This window comes from Syngnathus floridae, chromosome 2, assembly GCF_059516105.1.
Source record: "Syngnathus floridae isolate MCC-2025c chromosome 2, RoL_Sflo_1.0, whole genome shotgun sequence".
Taxonomy (NCBI): Eukaryota; Metazoa; Chordata; class Actinopteri; order Syngnathiformes; family Syngnathidae; genus Syngnathus; species Syngnathus floridae.
The window spans coordinates 20,292,501-20,308,130 of record NC_142414.1 but is presented as its reverse complement, the minus strand read 5'-3'; the positions used below and the strand labels follow the sequence as shown (position 1 = coordinate 20,308,130).

The 15,630-nt window shown below is 40.1% G+C and overlaps 2 protein-coding genes across 6 annotated transcripts in view; both read right to left on the bottom strand.

Moving 5' to 3' along the window:
- Window positions 1-102: 102 nt before the first annotated feature.
- On the bottom strand, window positions 103-6,092 carry slc66a1 (solute carrier family 66 member 1). 2 transcript variants are annotated; one of them, XR_015857320.1, is made up of 9 exons: window positions 5,958-6,092; window positions 5,014-5,207; window positions 4,796-4,925; window positions 4,338-4,425; window positions 3,532-3,680; window positions 3,153-3,245; window positions 2,717-2,902; window positions 1,440-1,583; window positions 103-790 (listed from the first exon to the last, which is right to left on the bottom strand). XR_015857320.1 is itself a non-coding variant. In XM_088370009.1 (8 exons), the coding sequence occupies exons 2-8, from the start codon at window positions 5,202-5,204 to the stop codon at window positions 1,497-1,499; spliced, it is 924 nt and encodes a 307-aa protein (XP_088226135.1). In that variant the 5' UTR covers window positions 5,205-5,207; window positions 5,958-6,092; the 3' UTR covers window positions 837-1,496. The 2 variants fall into 2 exon arrangements, 1 of the variants encoding a protein (XP_088226135.1); XM_088370009.1 differs by lacking the exon at window positions 103-790 and having other exon boundaries at window positions 837-1,583.
- A 1,839-nt stretch (window positions 6,093-7,931) lies between these two features.
- Window positions 7,932-15,630, bottom strand: part of trim33 (tripartite motif containing 33) — a 22,681-nt gene continuing 14,982 nt past the window's right edge. Inside the window, exons 11-21 of one of the 4 annotated variants that reach the window (XM_088369151.1) lie at window positions 15,088-15,144; window positions 14,676-14,876; window positions 13,224-13,356; window positions 12,955-13,018; window positions 12,089-12,239; window positions 11,294-11,574; window positions 11,079-11,190; window positions 10,926-11,000; window positions 10,451-10,603; window positions 9,374-9,424; window positions 7,932-8,558 (exon numbers count right to left, since the gene is read on the bottom strand). In XM_088369151.1, the coding sequence (XP_088225277.1) occupies window positions 8,322-8,558; window positions 9,374-9,424; window positions 10,451-10,603; window positions 10,926-11,000; window positions 11,079-11,190; window positions 11,294-11,574; window positions 12,089-12,239; window positions 12,955-13,018; window positions 13,224-13,356; window positions 14,676-14,876; window positions 15,088-15,144 (1,515 nt within the window). In that variant the 3' untranslated portion in view covers window positions 7,932-8,321. The remainder of the gene's footprint in view (window positions 8,559-9,373; window positions 9,425-10,450; window positions 10,604-10,925; window positions 11,001-11,078; window positions 11,191-11,293; window positions 11,575-12,088; window positions 12,240-12,954; window positions 13,019-13,223; window positions 13,357-14,675; window positions 14,877-15,087; window positions 15,145-15,630) is intronic. The other 3 variants (XM_088369149.1, XM_088369148.1, XM_088369150.1) reach the window with 3 other exon arrangements.

Sequence of the window (15,630 nt, the reverse complement as noted above, 5' to 3'; positions counted from 1 at the left end):
AAAAGAATGAGGAGGATGCTTTGTAAACAGACACTAAGAACATCATTCATTCCACAAATCCTACAGTTGCGCACTAAAGTGAAAAATTCAACACACCATAAATCATGTTTGTTTCTATTTATTTTTATCATAGCTGGTTGGCCTTGAGTGTTTGCTGAGGAAACGTTACGATAGCTGAAGATGTCAACGTGTTTATCAGCAGGAGGAATGTAAACAACTGGTGACTCTGCATAAAGGCAGCAGATCCACCAGATGTCATTGTTTTGTCAGCAAAAGCAAATTTTTCACTAAACGTCAGACTTGTTGGGCAAAAAAAAACATTTTCAACTTGAACAACAGTGATGGGAAGAGAAAGAAAGGTCCATTGAATTTGTGCATGAAAACACTCATTTTCACACACACTGCATTAAAAGAACATTAGATCTAAGTTTATTTTTTGGTTCAGGGGTGACTCACAAGATATCCCATCAGTTTGTATTGGCTGAAAGCGTCTCATTAAGAAATTCCCGCTAGAGTTGTGTTTATAAATTGCCTCTGTTCAACCTTGGTGATGGATGGGCGCTTCCCCTCACTGACTCCTACAAAGCGGTCATCGCAATCTCTTTTGCCACTGTTTCACAACCACACAACACACACACAGAAGCCTCATTTTTACATTGACCTTACACCCTAAGCGGGTGGGCTCTTACCGTTTGTGTGCATGTGTGCTTGCTTAGTGGCAAAGTGCATGTTTGAAGAGGTCACCATGGGGCTGCTAATGAAGAGAAAGCAACACAAAGCAAGGACAATCCTTCAAAACACAAAATAAAAGAAAATGATTAGAAAAAAGAAGAATGTAATTGTTTCCATTCTGTTTTATTGTTTTTTTTAACAGTACACTGACCTAATGACACTTTTTTCCTCACCAAAAGTACAAAATCAACTTGTGCAAAAATTACATGAGAGGGCTGAGTATAATTGAAAAATAAACATGCATGAAACTATGTGTAGTTTGTGACATTACCATTACCAGTGCAAATAAAACTGTTCATGGTGTCTATATTTAAAAAAAAGTACAAGGTCAAATAAAACCACAAAACCGAAATTAAAACGTGTTTAAAATACACAAAATCAAAGCACCATTTTTTTTTTTTCCAGATTCCAGGGCTTCACAAACATGTAGAATTTCTACATTTAAAAGCGGAAAAACATCTAAGCAAAGATTCAAGTTGCAGTTGTACTGTAAACGAGATCAGGGAGGTTCAGGCAGGAGCATTTGGCAACTTGTTTCCAAAAAAACAAAAAAAGCGTTACACCTCGATGGGCGAAATCTTTGCCATTCCCTTTAAAACCGGACCACAAAAAGGCACAATCTCATCTACAATATTTAAACAAACATTTACCTGAAAAAGGGAGTTAATAAATACAACTATACAATTAAAAAAATGAAATGTGTTTACCCTTTTTGGTGATTTTTTTTTAGAGGCAATAAATGTAGGAGTGGCTTGCGGAACATTCTAGCCCCCCATTAGAGGCGTCGTCTCTGAGGTGCTGACATCCAGCCTGTCTGCAGCTTTGCGGTAGCTAAAGAACTGCACGGAGATCTGAAGCGCAACGTTAAAGATGAAACTCCAAGAGAACAAGACTGAACAAAAGGACAACATTTTTTTTCAAGATTCTATTTTGGTCGTCTTGTAAAGGGAGGCTGAAAAGTATTGTGTTCGCAATATGTGATGCTCTGAATCACAAGTGGCCATTCTCAATGGGACCAATCAACAGACTGCAGTGGCGCGTGTGGAGCTCCGCCTCCGAAGGCAGCCGTCTCCTCATGCGCTCGAAAAACAAAAAACAATGGCAAATTCTGAATCAGCCCAAAAAACTCATCTGATGTGTGTTTATGTGAATCTCTGATTATATTAAAAAAATATATAAATAAAATATGTTGACCAGTGTAATTTCTTTGACTTTGAGTGTGCATGGCTTTAAAAAGTTGGGCCTAGCCTGGTGAGCGAATGGGAGACTCAACTCAGCTTGCTAACATCTTAAGTTAGCAGCTGGGTGTTCACCGGCTAATTGTAGTCTCGTCTGTATGTTAAACGCCTGCTTGTTAGTTGTGGCTGTTACAACCCACGTTTCAATGTGCTTCTAATGTGTGGATGTGGACACTTAATAAATTCAAAAACAGCTCTGTCTATCCATAACTACTTATGCAGGCATTAGTTTTTTTTTTTATAAGCAGGGTAGAATAAATTAGCTAACATAACTTGTGCTGTTGATCACAGAGCGGGTAGGAAACTCCGGTCCTCGCGGGCTGGTGTTCTGTATGTTTTCTATGTCTCCCTGCTGCAACACACCTTATTTAAATGATCAGGATTGTAATCCATTTTATGCAGACCTTGTTAAAGACCTTACCTATCGTAGACGTACTTTGGTTCTGCTTTGCAGGAGATGCTGCACTTTATGTTCTATTTGAAGTACAAAAGGATCTCAAAGCTTTGGACATTCCGTTTTATGCGCACGTACACTTTGCACCATTGTGCCAGCTTACTACAGTACAACACGGAGTGGTGTCACCGATCATTCTCGGAAGACCTCGTTCTCCATATTGGTTAATAGGGTTGTAAATATAATGGCCATGAGTGTTTGGTTATTTGCTATTGTGTGTGCACACAGTCACAAGACTGAAATGTAGCAAGTACACGCTGAAGCGGCTGTGAACAACGCCGTAAAAGGATACAAAGAGGTCCAGGACAAGCGTTCCGAGGCTTCCGATGAGCCAGGGCAGGTGATGGATCACGTAGCTGTTTTCTCCTTGACCCTGGTCAGGGTTCTTCATCAGCACACTCAGGCCGTATGTCGTGTTTCCAAGGATTACCAGAGCAAACAGGAAGAAAGAGACCCCCTTGGTTGACTTCCTCTTGAACTGTGGGGAGAAGTTAGAGTTGAACATATTCAATCATGCACCTTTAAGGTGGCATTATGTTTATGTCATGTTAGCTTGCGACTCGCTAGTGAACATTTGGGAATATTTTTGCAACATAATACAAAATCAAAATGTAGCGTCACATGAGCGCATACGCACACATACGCACACACACACGCACGCACATCTGCAAAACAGAAAATGTTTACAATGTAATGTAAATATATAGAGCCTGTGTTGTCATACTCACATTAGTGTAAATCTGCGGAAGTCTGGAAAAGAGGTAGAGCACTGATGACACTGAGCCAATAGAGAAGCCGATGATTTCTTTAGGTGTAAAAGACTGAAGCGATAAAAACAAGACAAGTGTAAGAACAAATTTTAAACATTAACCAATTGGGATTTGTCAAAATTACTGAGAAATTGACTCAATCAGTATATTTTTCTTTTTCTTGGTCTGAATTAAACTCCACCCTTTTTGTTTATGATCCGATTGTACAAGAGCCCAACTAAATACAAACAGAGCTGGCAGGATATCATCTAGTATTTAATATTTTTTTACATTCGGCAAGAATAATAGTTAAAAAAAACATTTGACACAACCGTGATCTTAATGCCTCCATACTGACCGCGCCAACATCTGCGCTTGAGAGTAGCGTCCGCCCCTTGTGTGCCAAAGAGACTTCCTGTTGGGTGAGGAGCAACCCTGGAAGGTTGGCAAAACTTGTAGTGAAGCCCAGGACGCATGCTACACCCAACACGTGCAAAACCCTCCTGTCTGGTGAGGAGCAAGTACAACAGCTGAGTCAGACAGAGACATTTCAGAAAAGGGCTGCAATGTCAGGACATCATCTTCCTGTGTGCAACGGCAAAGACTCAACTCTGCAGAAATGTTCCCTAAAAATATCTTCATCTTAAGTGATGACTACCTTTTGTAAAGGGTTATGATCCTCCTGTACAAAAAGACTGACATGATAGTGTATAGTCACTCCTAAGGAGTGGCCAGGCACTCCAGAGACCCATACAAGCAATTAAAAATTATTTTCTTCCACAATATGATTTTTTTTCTGCTCTGCTCTCGATTGGATTTTGGTTTAAGTGTCAACTTCTAGCAGTAGAGTCATTGAGCAGCTTTTTAAGCCAATATCCATGCAATCAACGGGCAGTACTGTTTACCCACTGCACATATTTACACGTTTACCGTAGCACATAAGCACCAGGCAATCACATGTTACGTTAATAACATAATAATAATTTCGTTCTTGACTTTCACACTTCCACAGTTGTTTAGATGAAAGTAACTCAAAATTAACAAGGCATTTTATAGTATATATATGAAAATAGTATAAAATGGCTTTTAAATATAACTTTTCACTGATAGAACTTGTTTCTACTCACCAAATGACAGAGAAAGAATTTAAAATAGGATACTCACTTTCAACCATTCTGTTCTTCATCTTGTAGTATGAATACATGGCCAACATTAACAAGTCCGCCAAAACATAGTAAACAGCAGTGTATGTCTACAGGAAGAGAGTTCAAAAAAAAAAAAAAAAAAAAAGACACTCAGACAAATGTGGTGAGACAAAGATTTCACAATCAAGTAGCACGGTTAGCCAATGAAGCTATAGTCCAGCTCACAATCCGGCTCAGAGTCCTGCAATATTTGCAAAAACTGGTTGAAGTTTTCTCCTTTATTTCATCAAATAATTATTGCATTACCTATTCCATACCAGTAATTAGATTTTTCATAAATCACACAAAACTCTGAGTTTAAATCGCTGTCAAGCATGACGTTCTGTAATTGCTCGGTGAGCATGAATGGATTAAATGTTTATGTAATATTTTGCCACTTGCACAACTCGTCATTAGAAGAACAAAAAAAAAGTTCACCTGAAGTGGAAGCTGGTCTGCCAAAAAGGATCCCACCAGATTGCAGGTGTCGCCTCCCAACCACAGGAGCAGAAACCAAATGGAGAGAGCGCTGTCCATATTTCCCGTTTTGCATGAACTGTAATACTGCCTGTGAACAATCCAAACATACATTATCTTGCTGTGTTCAGGTGAAAGCTTATTTCCACTCCACAAGTTCGAGAGAGGGCAATACTTACGGCAGCGAGGACATCATGAAGCAGAGGATAGACAGTAGGCCCAGGTAGACACTGGCCATGTCCCTTGCATCCTGGGCGCATTCTCCAAGACCTTCCCAGACCCATTTGGACCCGTTGGGGCACAACGTAGTTAAGTTTCCACCCGCAGCCCATCCAAAAGGCACATTTGTGAGCACTCCGTCCTTCAACATGTTCTACAGACGACAATAGCAGTGAAAATCAATATTAAAGGATTGTCTCCAAATGGGTAAACAAAGTCTAGTACGGTGTTTCACAGCTTTTATTGAGCCAATGCACAAATTTTACATCAGAAGAATCTCACGAGAAACCAGCAAGCGGAAATGTCACAATAGGTATACCAAACTAATCCATTTACTCATTTAGGTTTTGTATCCTCTGCTATCTACGAGGCGACCATTTGGCTGGATTCACTAAGCATTGGAATTGGTAGAGGGACAAAACAGATTAATTGTAGAAAATAATTTTCATGAAAGTCAAATGGGACAAAAATGTGGAATGAAATTAAATAAAATCAGTTATCCTGGCTTATCAATGAAGCAATTGTTAATTTTATTAGGTCTTAACTTTTGAATTTAAATTTCACATCCCTTATGGTTATGGGTCAATAATATTGACCTAATTTTTAAAACACTATTTCGAATGAGAACAAATTCGAAAGGACAAAGGTTGATCGCGTGACACCACTGTTGATTCGATTAACCGAGTCCTCATTCGTGAGGACACCGAAATAAAATTACACATCTTCCCGAGTCTTGTGCATTCAGCAGGTAACAAAGACGAATCTTATACGTACAGCTTCTTAGCTAGGTTCACAAGTAGCAAGAAACAAGTGATTTCGTTTCCTTTTGACTGTCGTCTTTTAACCTCAGTAAAACACGTCAAGTAAAACTATGTAATAAATGAGCAATGAAAATGTGTCTTGCCTGTGAGGTAGCTGGACAGCGGAAATAGTAAAACCACGACGGGTAGCTGTGTATCTGCTCTGTGGCGAGCTGAAGTAAAAACAAGGAAGCAGATGACAAATAAACAAGCTCGCTGCGAGCTGATTGGATGCAGCGTTGCTGTCATGTGACAGAATGGGCCAATAGCGCGGACGAAAACAAGAAATCGTGACCTGCTGCTCCAGCCATCAGTCTTATGAACCGCTTTTCCTTTTTTAATTAATAAACAATAAAACAAATCATTAATAAAGAAATTAAACAATTACTGTAAATATTTACTTCTACGGAGCTGCAAACAGTATTTTTGCATAGATATAACATACGTGGCCTCGAAATGTTGCAATGCAATGAAGCATTTGTGGATGTCCTTCACCATTAAAATTGTTGACTTGAGTTCCTAATTAAGTGATGCGTTGGCTTGGAAAAAGAGACATTGTGTGCAGTCTGCAGAACAAGCTCAAGTTATGCTTTCCAAGTAAATGCCACTTTGCGGAGAAGTGTCATAGCTAATGCGGCGGCACATGTCATGTAGCAGCACACAAACATTTCACACGACCTTGTCACATATCCACACACCTTGACAAAAATGGCATCGTGTGTCTCCACGTGGTAATTTGGTCATTAGTTAACACTGGCAGTGGCTTTATATTTTTAGAAGGCAGTTGTGAAAAGGAAAAGTTGTAATAATATGTAATCTTGCGCAAAAAGAATGGCTGGGGCCGATTATGATTTGGTCAAATTCAAGGTCGAGTTAAATCAGACCCAACTCAACAGCGACCTGTGGGTCCTTGGGCAGTAGGAGCCCCCAAAGAAAATGAGCATAAATATAAATATAGGGGTGGTACAGTGGTGCACTGATCACCACACAGTTCAGAGGTTGCATGCTCCATTCCGGCCTTACTGTGTGGAGTTTGCATGCCCTCCTTGGGTTCCCTCTGGGTACTCCGATTACCTCCATCATGACATGCATGGTAGGCTGATTGACCGCTTCAAATTGCCCATTTTGTACAACCCCTTTAAAGTGAAGATAAAGGACAAGTAGTATGTCATTTGTTCTTGAATAGTGTACATGTTTTAAAAATGTATCATGAAAAATAAAACATATTAAGGGCATGTATGCACAGATTTTAAATGTTGGTAATATTTTGTTATAATAATCTAGTTAGGAAGTCCTATGTTGACCATCACCTCCCACCCCCAAAGCACTTGTGAAAAATTGCACCCTCCCTCCAGCATTTAAATTGTCCATCACTGATGTAAATGGTCAGTGGGCTTTATTGAATTTGAAGAATAGCGAGACATACATGCAACAGACAATATTGACCCTGATAGGGTTGACAACTTATTTTGATTTGATATTCTGATTATTTTCAAGTGCTGACTGGAATAATTGACTCTGTTAACGGTTGCTAAAATCTTGAGTTGTCAAACATCTTCCACCTCTGCTTATGTTCCGCCAACATGTTTGCCAGCATCTGCTTGCTGAACGTGGTAGTAATAAATAGTAACTGAGGAAATCTACATCAGTCAAACAAACGTTAAGTCAAAGAAAACGCTACTTTGCTGACTCAGCGTCGATGCCTCTACAGACCCTCCAGCATGCGTCAGCACCCAGCGTACCGCGTGCAGGCATCTCGCCACAGGTCACGTGTTTATTGCTTCCGCATTCCGAGAACACCTTACACAATAGTTGAGCTGCTGTGTTAACACTGTACATCGAGTACTGAAAGGGATTTTCAATTATATTAATTTCAGTCCACACCGCTCACCTCAGTCTGCTCCAGCTCACCCACAACCTATATGCGAAAAAGCATATACGTAGAACTGTAGAATACAGATGGATGAATGTTTGGCTCAAGTTGAGCGTGTTCCAGAAGCAATGGACCACTTGTGCAAATAAAATCTATTAGTGTAAAGCCAAAAACACCCAAAAAATGTTCAAAGGGATTCACAAGCTCAATTTCACAACATATATTTCCTTTAATATATTTTTTCAGTTGAAGATGCACCCAATCGAGAATTCTGCAGGAATACCTCCATTCAGTGTGCTAGATTTTAATATACACTCAAAGTGATCAAGTATACTGTACACTTGAAAGATTCCAAGTTATAAACTAAGATACGGTATATATTTGTTACTCAGGTCAGGGAAGGGCTGTTTTATAAACAAATTGTCACAACATATATACAAATGAAAATGCTTGTTCTCCAAAAAAAAGAAAAAAAATGAAAAAAAGAAAAAGAAAATGCAAGTCCTTGACAACTGTCCAAAATAATCCAAATTGAAAATCTGAATAGGCAAACTGTGAAATGTTCATGAAACCTGAAAAAAAACAGCTTCTCTTCTCACTTGATGTGGAAAACTTTGTCATCTGTTTTTAACCGTTTACTTCGGGGAATGAAGTCATCGTCAGAGTCCTCTGTTTCCTCCTCCTCTCTCTCCCTCTCCTTCTCCTTCTCGTTTGTGTCCCCGGCTTCCCCCTCAGGCGGTTCAGGGAAGCTCTGTCCCGGGAAGATCTCCTGCAGCTTTTCCTCAAAGTAGACACTCACCGCCTTACCAGAGACGGCCATCTCTGATCCGTCCTGCCAAGGAAGGAGGAGAAAGAAGTCGAGGAGACGGGGATAGAATGGGTTGAAGAGGAGGAGACAAATTAGATGAGGTTAAAAGTTGCACTGTTGGGGCAGCCCTGGCTCAACCTTGCTGTACAGAGCACTATCTTGCCACTGCATGTCACCACATCCCAACTCTCTGTGGCTCCAGGAAACATTACTGCAATTCAGCCACTGTGTTTGCATGCAGTTATGCGCGCTGACAGTGGAGTTCTGTTTTTTCTTGGACTACTTGTCTACTACGTCAATCCACGGCCTCAGCGACCATATGTGGGTCTCTGTCCCCATTAGCATGCACCTGCTACTGTTTGTGCAATTAGAAAAAAAAAAACTTTACGTAATCCACAAAGACCCCCCTTCCAAAATACTTGATTGCACATGTGTAACTGAGAGTTAATATTGTTGAAATTGTACAAAATTTTTTCAGAAATTTCAGATTGCTCAGTTGATTTGATGCAGGATCATTTTAAAAATTCACACCCAAAAAAAGCAGAAATGTTATTTCCAACTTATTAGCCAAGGAATATATTTGCCCGGAGCACTTGAGATCAAATTTGGGTGAATGTGGTCACTGAACTGAAATTAGTTTGAAACTTCTGGACTGGTCAATTTATCACCTAGTAGACAATAAAAATCCAACATTATTATTGTTATTAGAAATATTTGCACTTAAGAAGTCAATCACCATGTTTGAAATAAATTAAACTGATCTGAACAAAACCAAAAATATTTCTTGAAGCCTCAGCGGGTGGGGACAGGACATCTTTGCTCTATTTTGAACATCTTACCTGCGTATTAATCGCTTTCTCCTCAGCATAAACTTGGATTATTCGAGACATCTAAAAAGGGGCAATAACATTACAACACAGACAGTCAAGTAGCAGGGGGAGAAAAGATGTCAGAGCATAGGCAGATAGAGCGGAAGTCTGTGTATGGGTGACTGTGTCGAAGCTATCCCCTCATCATTCAGGCAGGAAAAGAAACATCCCCCGTGAGTGTCATGATTGTAAACACACAAACGTACGCGGGAGATGTGATTTCTTAAAAAAATAAAACATGCTTTAAAGTGCACTTGTGTTTGGACAATATCGTCAAGAATGCATTTACCACTACGATACTGGTATCAGGTACAATAGAACTGCTAACATGTCTAACAAAAACCTTGTGAGTCTTAAGAATGTAAGACTTCATCTTATTTATACCACTTCCTTGTTGTAAGATGTGTTTTCATTAACTTTGATATTTTAAACTTTTTTTTTTCTCACTAAAAACCCATAAAGATAAAGTAAATACTTCTAACTTTGTTTTGGGGCTGGAATCAAGTAACCGAATTTTCATTCATTTCAATTGGAACATTAGTTTGATTTGTGAGAGTTTTGAGTTCAAAACAAGATCACAGAACAAATTAAATAAATTTGGACCCAAGATTTTTCAAATGGGGGGAGTGAATTTTTGACAAATCGGAGGTTAACTAGCATCCCTGAACGCACCTGTAGTTTGTGTGCAATGTACGTTCCATACCATCAACCGTTCTATTCTGAATCAATGTAATAATATACGTACGTATGCTTTCTATCCTAATTATCGTTGTCCGTTTTGTGTGGCGTATTCTCTCCCTCTGCTACTGCAATTTTTAACAACATGCAAGTTTTAAGATAGTAATGTTTGTCTGTGGCCCCAGGAAGGTAACAAAGATGTCAGCAAAGTACTCAATAGACACCGTTAAATTTCCAACCGCATATCTAAATATAATTGAACCCTGGGAGCTGTCCAGCTAACCTTTTGTGACAATTCAAACCAAGACATGCAGGCACACTCACACCAGATGTTATTCCCAAAGCCGGCGAAAAAGTCATGGTGCGCACCTCATTGTACTTTGCGCAGTTCTGGAAGATCGTGCGCATGTCACACACAAACTCCTGGATGGACTTGTAGTACTGGGCGTCTCGTAGTTGCAGCTTTTTCTTCACTTTCTTCAAGTCCATAGGGTGCTTGATGATTCTGTAGTAGTTTGGCACCTAAATTAAAGAAACAAAAAAAAAAAAGGTACAACAGCTAAACTCCTGGTGGAAACCTGTGGACTGCAGCGTTGGATCAAGAGAAAATACATTCCCAATGGCAATACAAGTATAGTGTTTTAAACTACCTTGGCATAAAAGAAAACAATGTGATCTTGCTTTGGTGAATACAATTATAACTACTCGTATCAGATTGTGGAAATTGACTAAGATTGGGTTAACATTCACCAAATGCTTTGAACATTAAAAACAAAACAAAAAAGAACCACACTGATTTGCATTCTTAAACGTGAGTGTGCTTGAGTCATGCAGGTCAACTTACAGAGTTCGGGACAGGGTCTCGGAAACCCACACTCAGCTCATGACAGAAGGTATACAATAGGAGGCGCTCACATTTCTACAGAGAGGTAAGAAAAGAATTCAGTTTGTCAGTCAAGATGATCAAGCTCAGTGCAGGTGTGCTTGCTGTACTCACCCTCTGGTCCTCAGGATTAAGAACACCATCTCCACCGACTTTCCTATTGTCGTCACAGTACTCTATCTCAGGATTCGAAATACTCCGGCAGAATGTACACAGAAAATCCCCCCTGAGAAAGATTCACCCAAAAAATAAAACATAACTCAAGGGAACAGTGGAAGTTTGAGAGTGCAGAAGTCAATCATGCCCAGTCTTCTTTGATGATAACTCACTTGGGGAAGATTTTGATGGTGGGCACATGGCATTTCATGTGGAACACTTTGGGACAGCGGTCGCAGCACAGCAAGTCGCCGCCATTGATGCAAACAGCACACCAGTCTTCATTAGGGTCATCATCTTTCCCATCATTGCCTGTCGCAGATGATGCCCCCTGTCCTTTGGACCCACATCCGTTGGTTAACTGTGTACCACAGCCGTTGAGCCCGGAGCAAGAGGACCCAGACTGGAGCTCCGATTTAATATTTTCTCTTGAGTTGCTTAGAGGACTGTTCATCTGTAGGGAGCAGAAAGGCAAGTTTTGGTCTCATTATATGTACACTAAAACAAATGTCTGACAAAACATGTAATATTCTAAATTAGACAGCATCTAATTTGAGGGTTTCATGGAAAACATTTGAAAACTAAATACAGCCCTTTGGCTGTCGATACATTTATTGATTCATGAGCTAAACTTCACATGTTTTACTGTGAGTCATGTTTCCACTCACATTTGACTCATGAATCATGATGCATAAAATCACAACAAAACCTTGATTCAGGGCCGTTAAACTGAATGTCAAGAATGTTTTTTTTTCTAAGAAAACATCTATTCTTCAAGAACAGTGTATAATCTTCAATTATGTTCTTCTGCACATGTAAAATGCACTCTCGAGCAACTGAAACAGATCCCTGGAAAAATTACAAAGTCGCTGAAATGGGTTGATGCCTTGTTCAAGGGCACCTCACCAGTACACAGAAAGCAGACTAGCATCTCTATCAACAACTACACTAGATGCCATTCTCCGTACCATGCAAGCACTCCTCCCAGAGTCTTGACCTTGCTCCGCCTTTGTAGAAGAACTCGGACACCTGTAACTGTCATCTGTACCAGGCTCTTGCTTGACCCGAACAGGTTCCACAGTGCCTCCACCTTCTGGTGTTCTCCCTGCAGAACTACAACTTGAGAAGAGAGCAGTAGAGAACAAACCGCCTTAAATTACAAAATGCCAAATGAGAAGATAATCAAACTTGACTATCAAGAGGGTTGGCTATTGATTTTCCACAGGGGCTGTGAAGAATTGCAGAGGCCAGGCCCATGCCATGCTATTTTGCTTAATATAAATTTCATGTGGGCGGCACACTGGCTAGCATGTCCCGCTTCACAGTTCAGAGGTGCAGGGTTTGTTTGATTGAGGCTCCAAATTTCAGTAAGATTATTTTAGTTCTGCATTTTTTATGCAACATTGAAAACAGTCATATATTGTTAAGAGGAAAATATTGACTTTCAAATTGGGTTCCCATTTGCAGTCCTGTTGTGTTTCGCTGTTCCCGCCCTCGTAGTACATCTACAATGTGTTTCTCTACAGCGTTTTATTGCCCGCACCAACCGCTAACTTTCCTAGCCTTTATGAGTTGGGACACACAAATCATTATTAGGGCAACCGCCCCTTGCCCTCTTCCCACCACCATGCAGGAAATATTGTTGACAAAGACCACTGTATGCATTGTGGTTAGTTGCTTTTAATAAAAAATACAGAGTAGAGGGGTGGAAAAAAAAAAAAACTCCACAAACTTTTAAAAGGCCAATCCATGACGCAGTATGGGTCAATAATGGCCTGCTGGCCACAGTTTTCCGAGATCTGCAAAATGAAGTGATGCCGCAGTGACACCTCACCTGCCTCTGCTGCCTGTGCTGGATGTGCTGGAGGGTCGCGCTGGTGTGTGTGCATTTGAAAGACCTGCAGAAGCAAATGGTGTGACATAAAATCGGCGGTTAAATAGTATATGAATTGAGTCCAAGGTACAAAAATTGTATAATAATATACAATAAGATAAGATATTCCTTTATTTGTCCAACACAGTGAAATTCCAGATCCAGAAATCTTCCTAATTTGCGTTGATGACCCATATGAAAGCATTATTAATATGAAAGAACTTGGGTACCTGACGATCCAGGCGAGTGTAGAGAAAGTCCAGGGGAAGGGTTCATGTCCAACGAACCCAACTGCTGTTGTGTGCTGGCTGTGATGTAGCGAGTCAGGAGGTGGCCAAGGTTGCTCGAACCCGCATCCTCTAGCTATCAAACAAATATACAGTTGTATTAAACTTTGTTGGTGTTGCAGATAAATTCAGATGAAATATTAAAAGTAGATTTACTTAGTCAGATAATTGGCAACGAAGGATAAAGGAAGGTTGAATAGTGGACAATACGCCTATCAATGAACAGACAGATACGTTGTCTACGAAGGCAGAAGTTCTTTTTCGAGGAAATGAAGTAAACACACTAAAAAAACATTTTGTTTGATTTATTTGGAATATTGCTATAATCTGGATATAAATTTACGGATTTTCTTATTACTGTATTTTCTGCACCATAAGGCACCCACTTCGGGTTAAAAGGCGTAGACTCAATTGCGGTACTCCGACTTATTTATAACTCATTAGTCATCTTTATAGATCATGTTGTCATATTTTAGTGCTTTAGTGATGGGAGACAGCGGGATGTGTTAGGGTTAGTGTGTTTTTTTAGGTGTGTTTCTGCCCAATGACAGGTGATTTAAGGTTAGGAATGTGCTGTTGTGAATGGCTTTGGACTTCCTTCCACTCAATGGAGTGGTCCGTTTTTTTATAGGTATGTTTTTATCTGGTATGTGGTGGGAGTAGGGGGGATATGCCTGGGCAGATTCCTCTGAAGGTAGATTACAGTAATCTCTCGCTACTTCGCGCTTCACCTATTGTGGCCTCGCTCTATCGCAGATATTTTTTTAAACAAATATTGCGGTTAGATTTAGTGCATCGCGGAGCACATTCCTAACCCTGAATCACCGGTCATTGGGTAGAAACACACCAGACCAACACACTAACCCTAACACACCCCGCTCTGTCTTCCATCACTAAAGCAGTAAAATTTTACAACATGATCTACAAAGAAGACGAATGAGTTATAAATAAATCTGAGTAAGACAGCCGAAAAAAACTCTGAGGTCCCCAAACTGACGCACCACATTATAGGGCACATGCATGCCATGCTTTTGAGAAAATGAAAGGATTTCAGGTGTGCCTTATGGTGCGGGAAATACGATGTTAATACCACACTTGCGGTATACATGGTAAACGCTTACAAGGCAGCACATCAAAATATTTACACCTGTAATTGTGGTAAATAAACTATTAGTTAATGCTTTATTTGCCTTCATCTTACTATCCTATAATGTATAATAAATTTGATGTGGTTTATTATAATAAAGATTAATTAATTGATTGTGCTTGTTGAAACATACTACATCAGAACAGGGCACAGGAAAAAATAATTGCATATTAAATGGCTTTTTCATTATTTTCCAAAATCATTCAGCCTTAGCTTGCTTGGGAACAAAATCATTGTAACATACACACCTGAATGGGCGGGATCTCCGGTAGACAGGGCAAGTTCTCTGGGTTGGTGACTGAAGGGATGAGCTCAATGGGACTGATGACAGGGTTCGCAGGGCCTTGATGAGAATGTGGTCCTGCCATGCTGGCGCTGGTGGGACTTGTGGGGTTTGCGGTGTGGCCCGACGCCACTGGGAAGGGGCCTGCATGGCCAGGGTTGGAATGCTGAATAAAAACCAGGAGGGAATTCAGGGGGAATTTGGAGACAGAGGATAGGGAGAAATGTGGGGAAAACACAAAAGGAGGTCACTCAGTGAGTGTTGCTAAAACATTCAATTAAAGTTTACTGTGTGAGGGTGGTTGCCAATCATGCATTTGGATGACAAACATGCTACACAAAATGCACGAATGACAAAGTAGGAAAAAGGTACCAAACCCCAGATTGCAGTAAGAAACGAAACCTTTGGTGGCTCATCTCAGATTCTAACGACATCTGGACACAGAAACAAACATGGTGGGGTATAGTGGAGGTTTGTCTGACCAACCGTAGTCTTACATGCAGTAAGTATGTCTGCATTTTAATACAGCATACCTATTGGCTGCCTTGAAAATTGACTGGTTCCGGACTCAGAAACGTTATGGTTGATCAATATGCATATAATAAATGCATATCAGTAGAATTGCATGCATAAGGTAAAATGCAAACACCTTGACTCTCATTAATAAAACATGAGTATTGGGCAAAAAAAATGAGTATGATGTTTCCACTACATTAATCTACTTTCATTGTTTTTTAAACTAGCGGTTATTGTGGGTGACAAACATGTTACACAAAATGTACGAATTTTGGGATTCAGTACTTGGCATTATATTAATTTGATAGCATGGTCAAGGTAAATTAACTTTTAAAAATTTGAGTAGTTATAGTACATTGCAGACACCAGCTGCTCAGCTCCTGCTTTGCTTGCATTCTTTTCAG

Coding starts and splice junctions, on each gene's coding strand:
- slc66a1 (XM_088370009.1), bottom strand. CDS start 5,204: ATGTTGAAGGACGGAGTGCTCACAAATGTGCCTTTTGGATGGGCTGCG. Junction 3,681..4,337: donor GAAGAACAGAATGGTTGAAA/GTGAGTATCCTA, acceptor GCTCCTCACCAG/ACAGGAGGGTTTTGCACGTG. Junction 2,903..3,152: donor TTCCGCAGATTTACACTAAT/GTGAGTATGACA, acceptor TTCTCCCCACAG/TTCAAGAGGAAGTCAACCAA.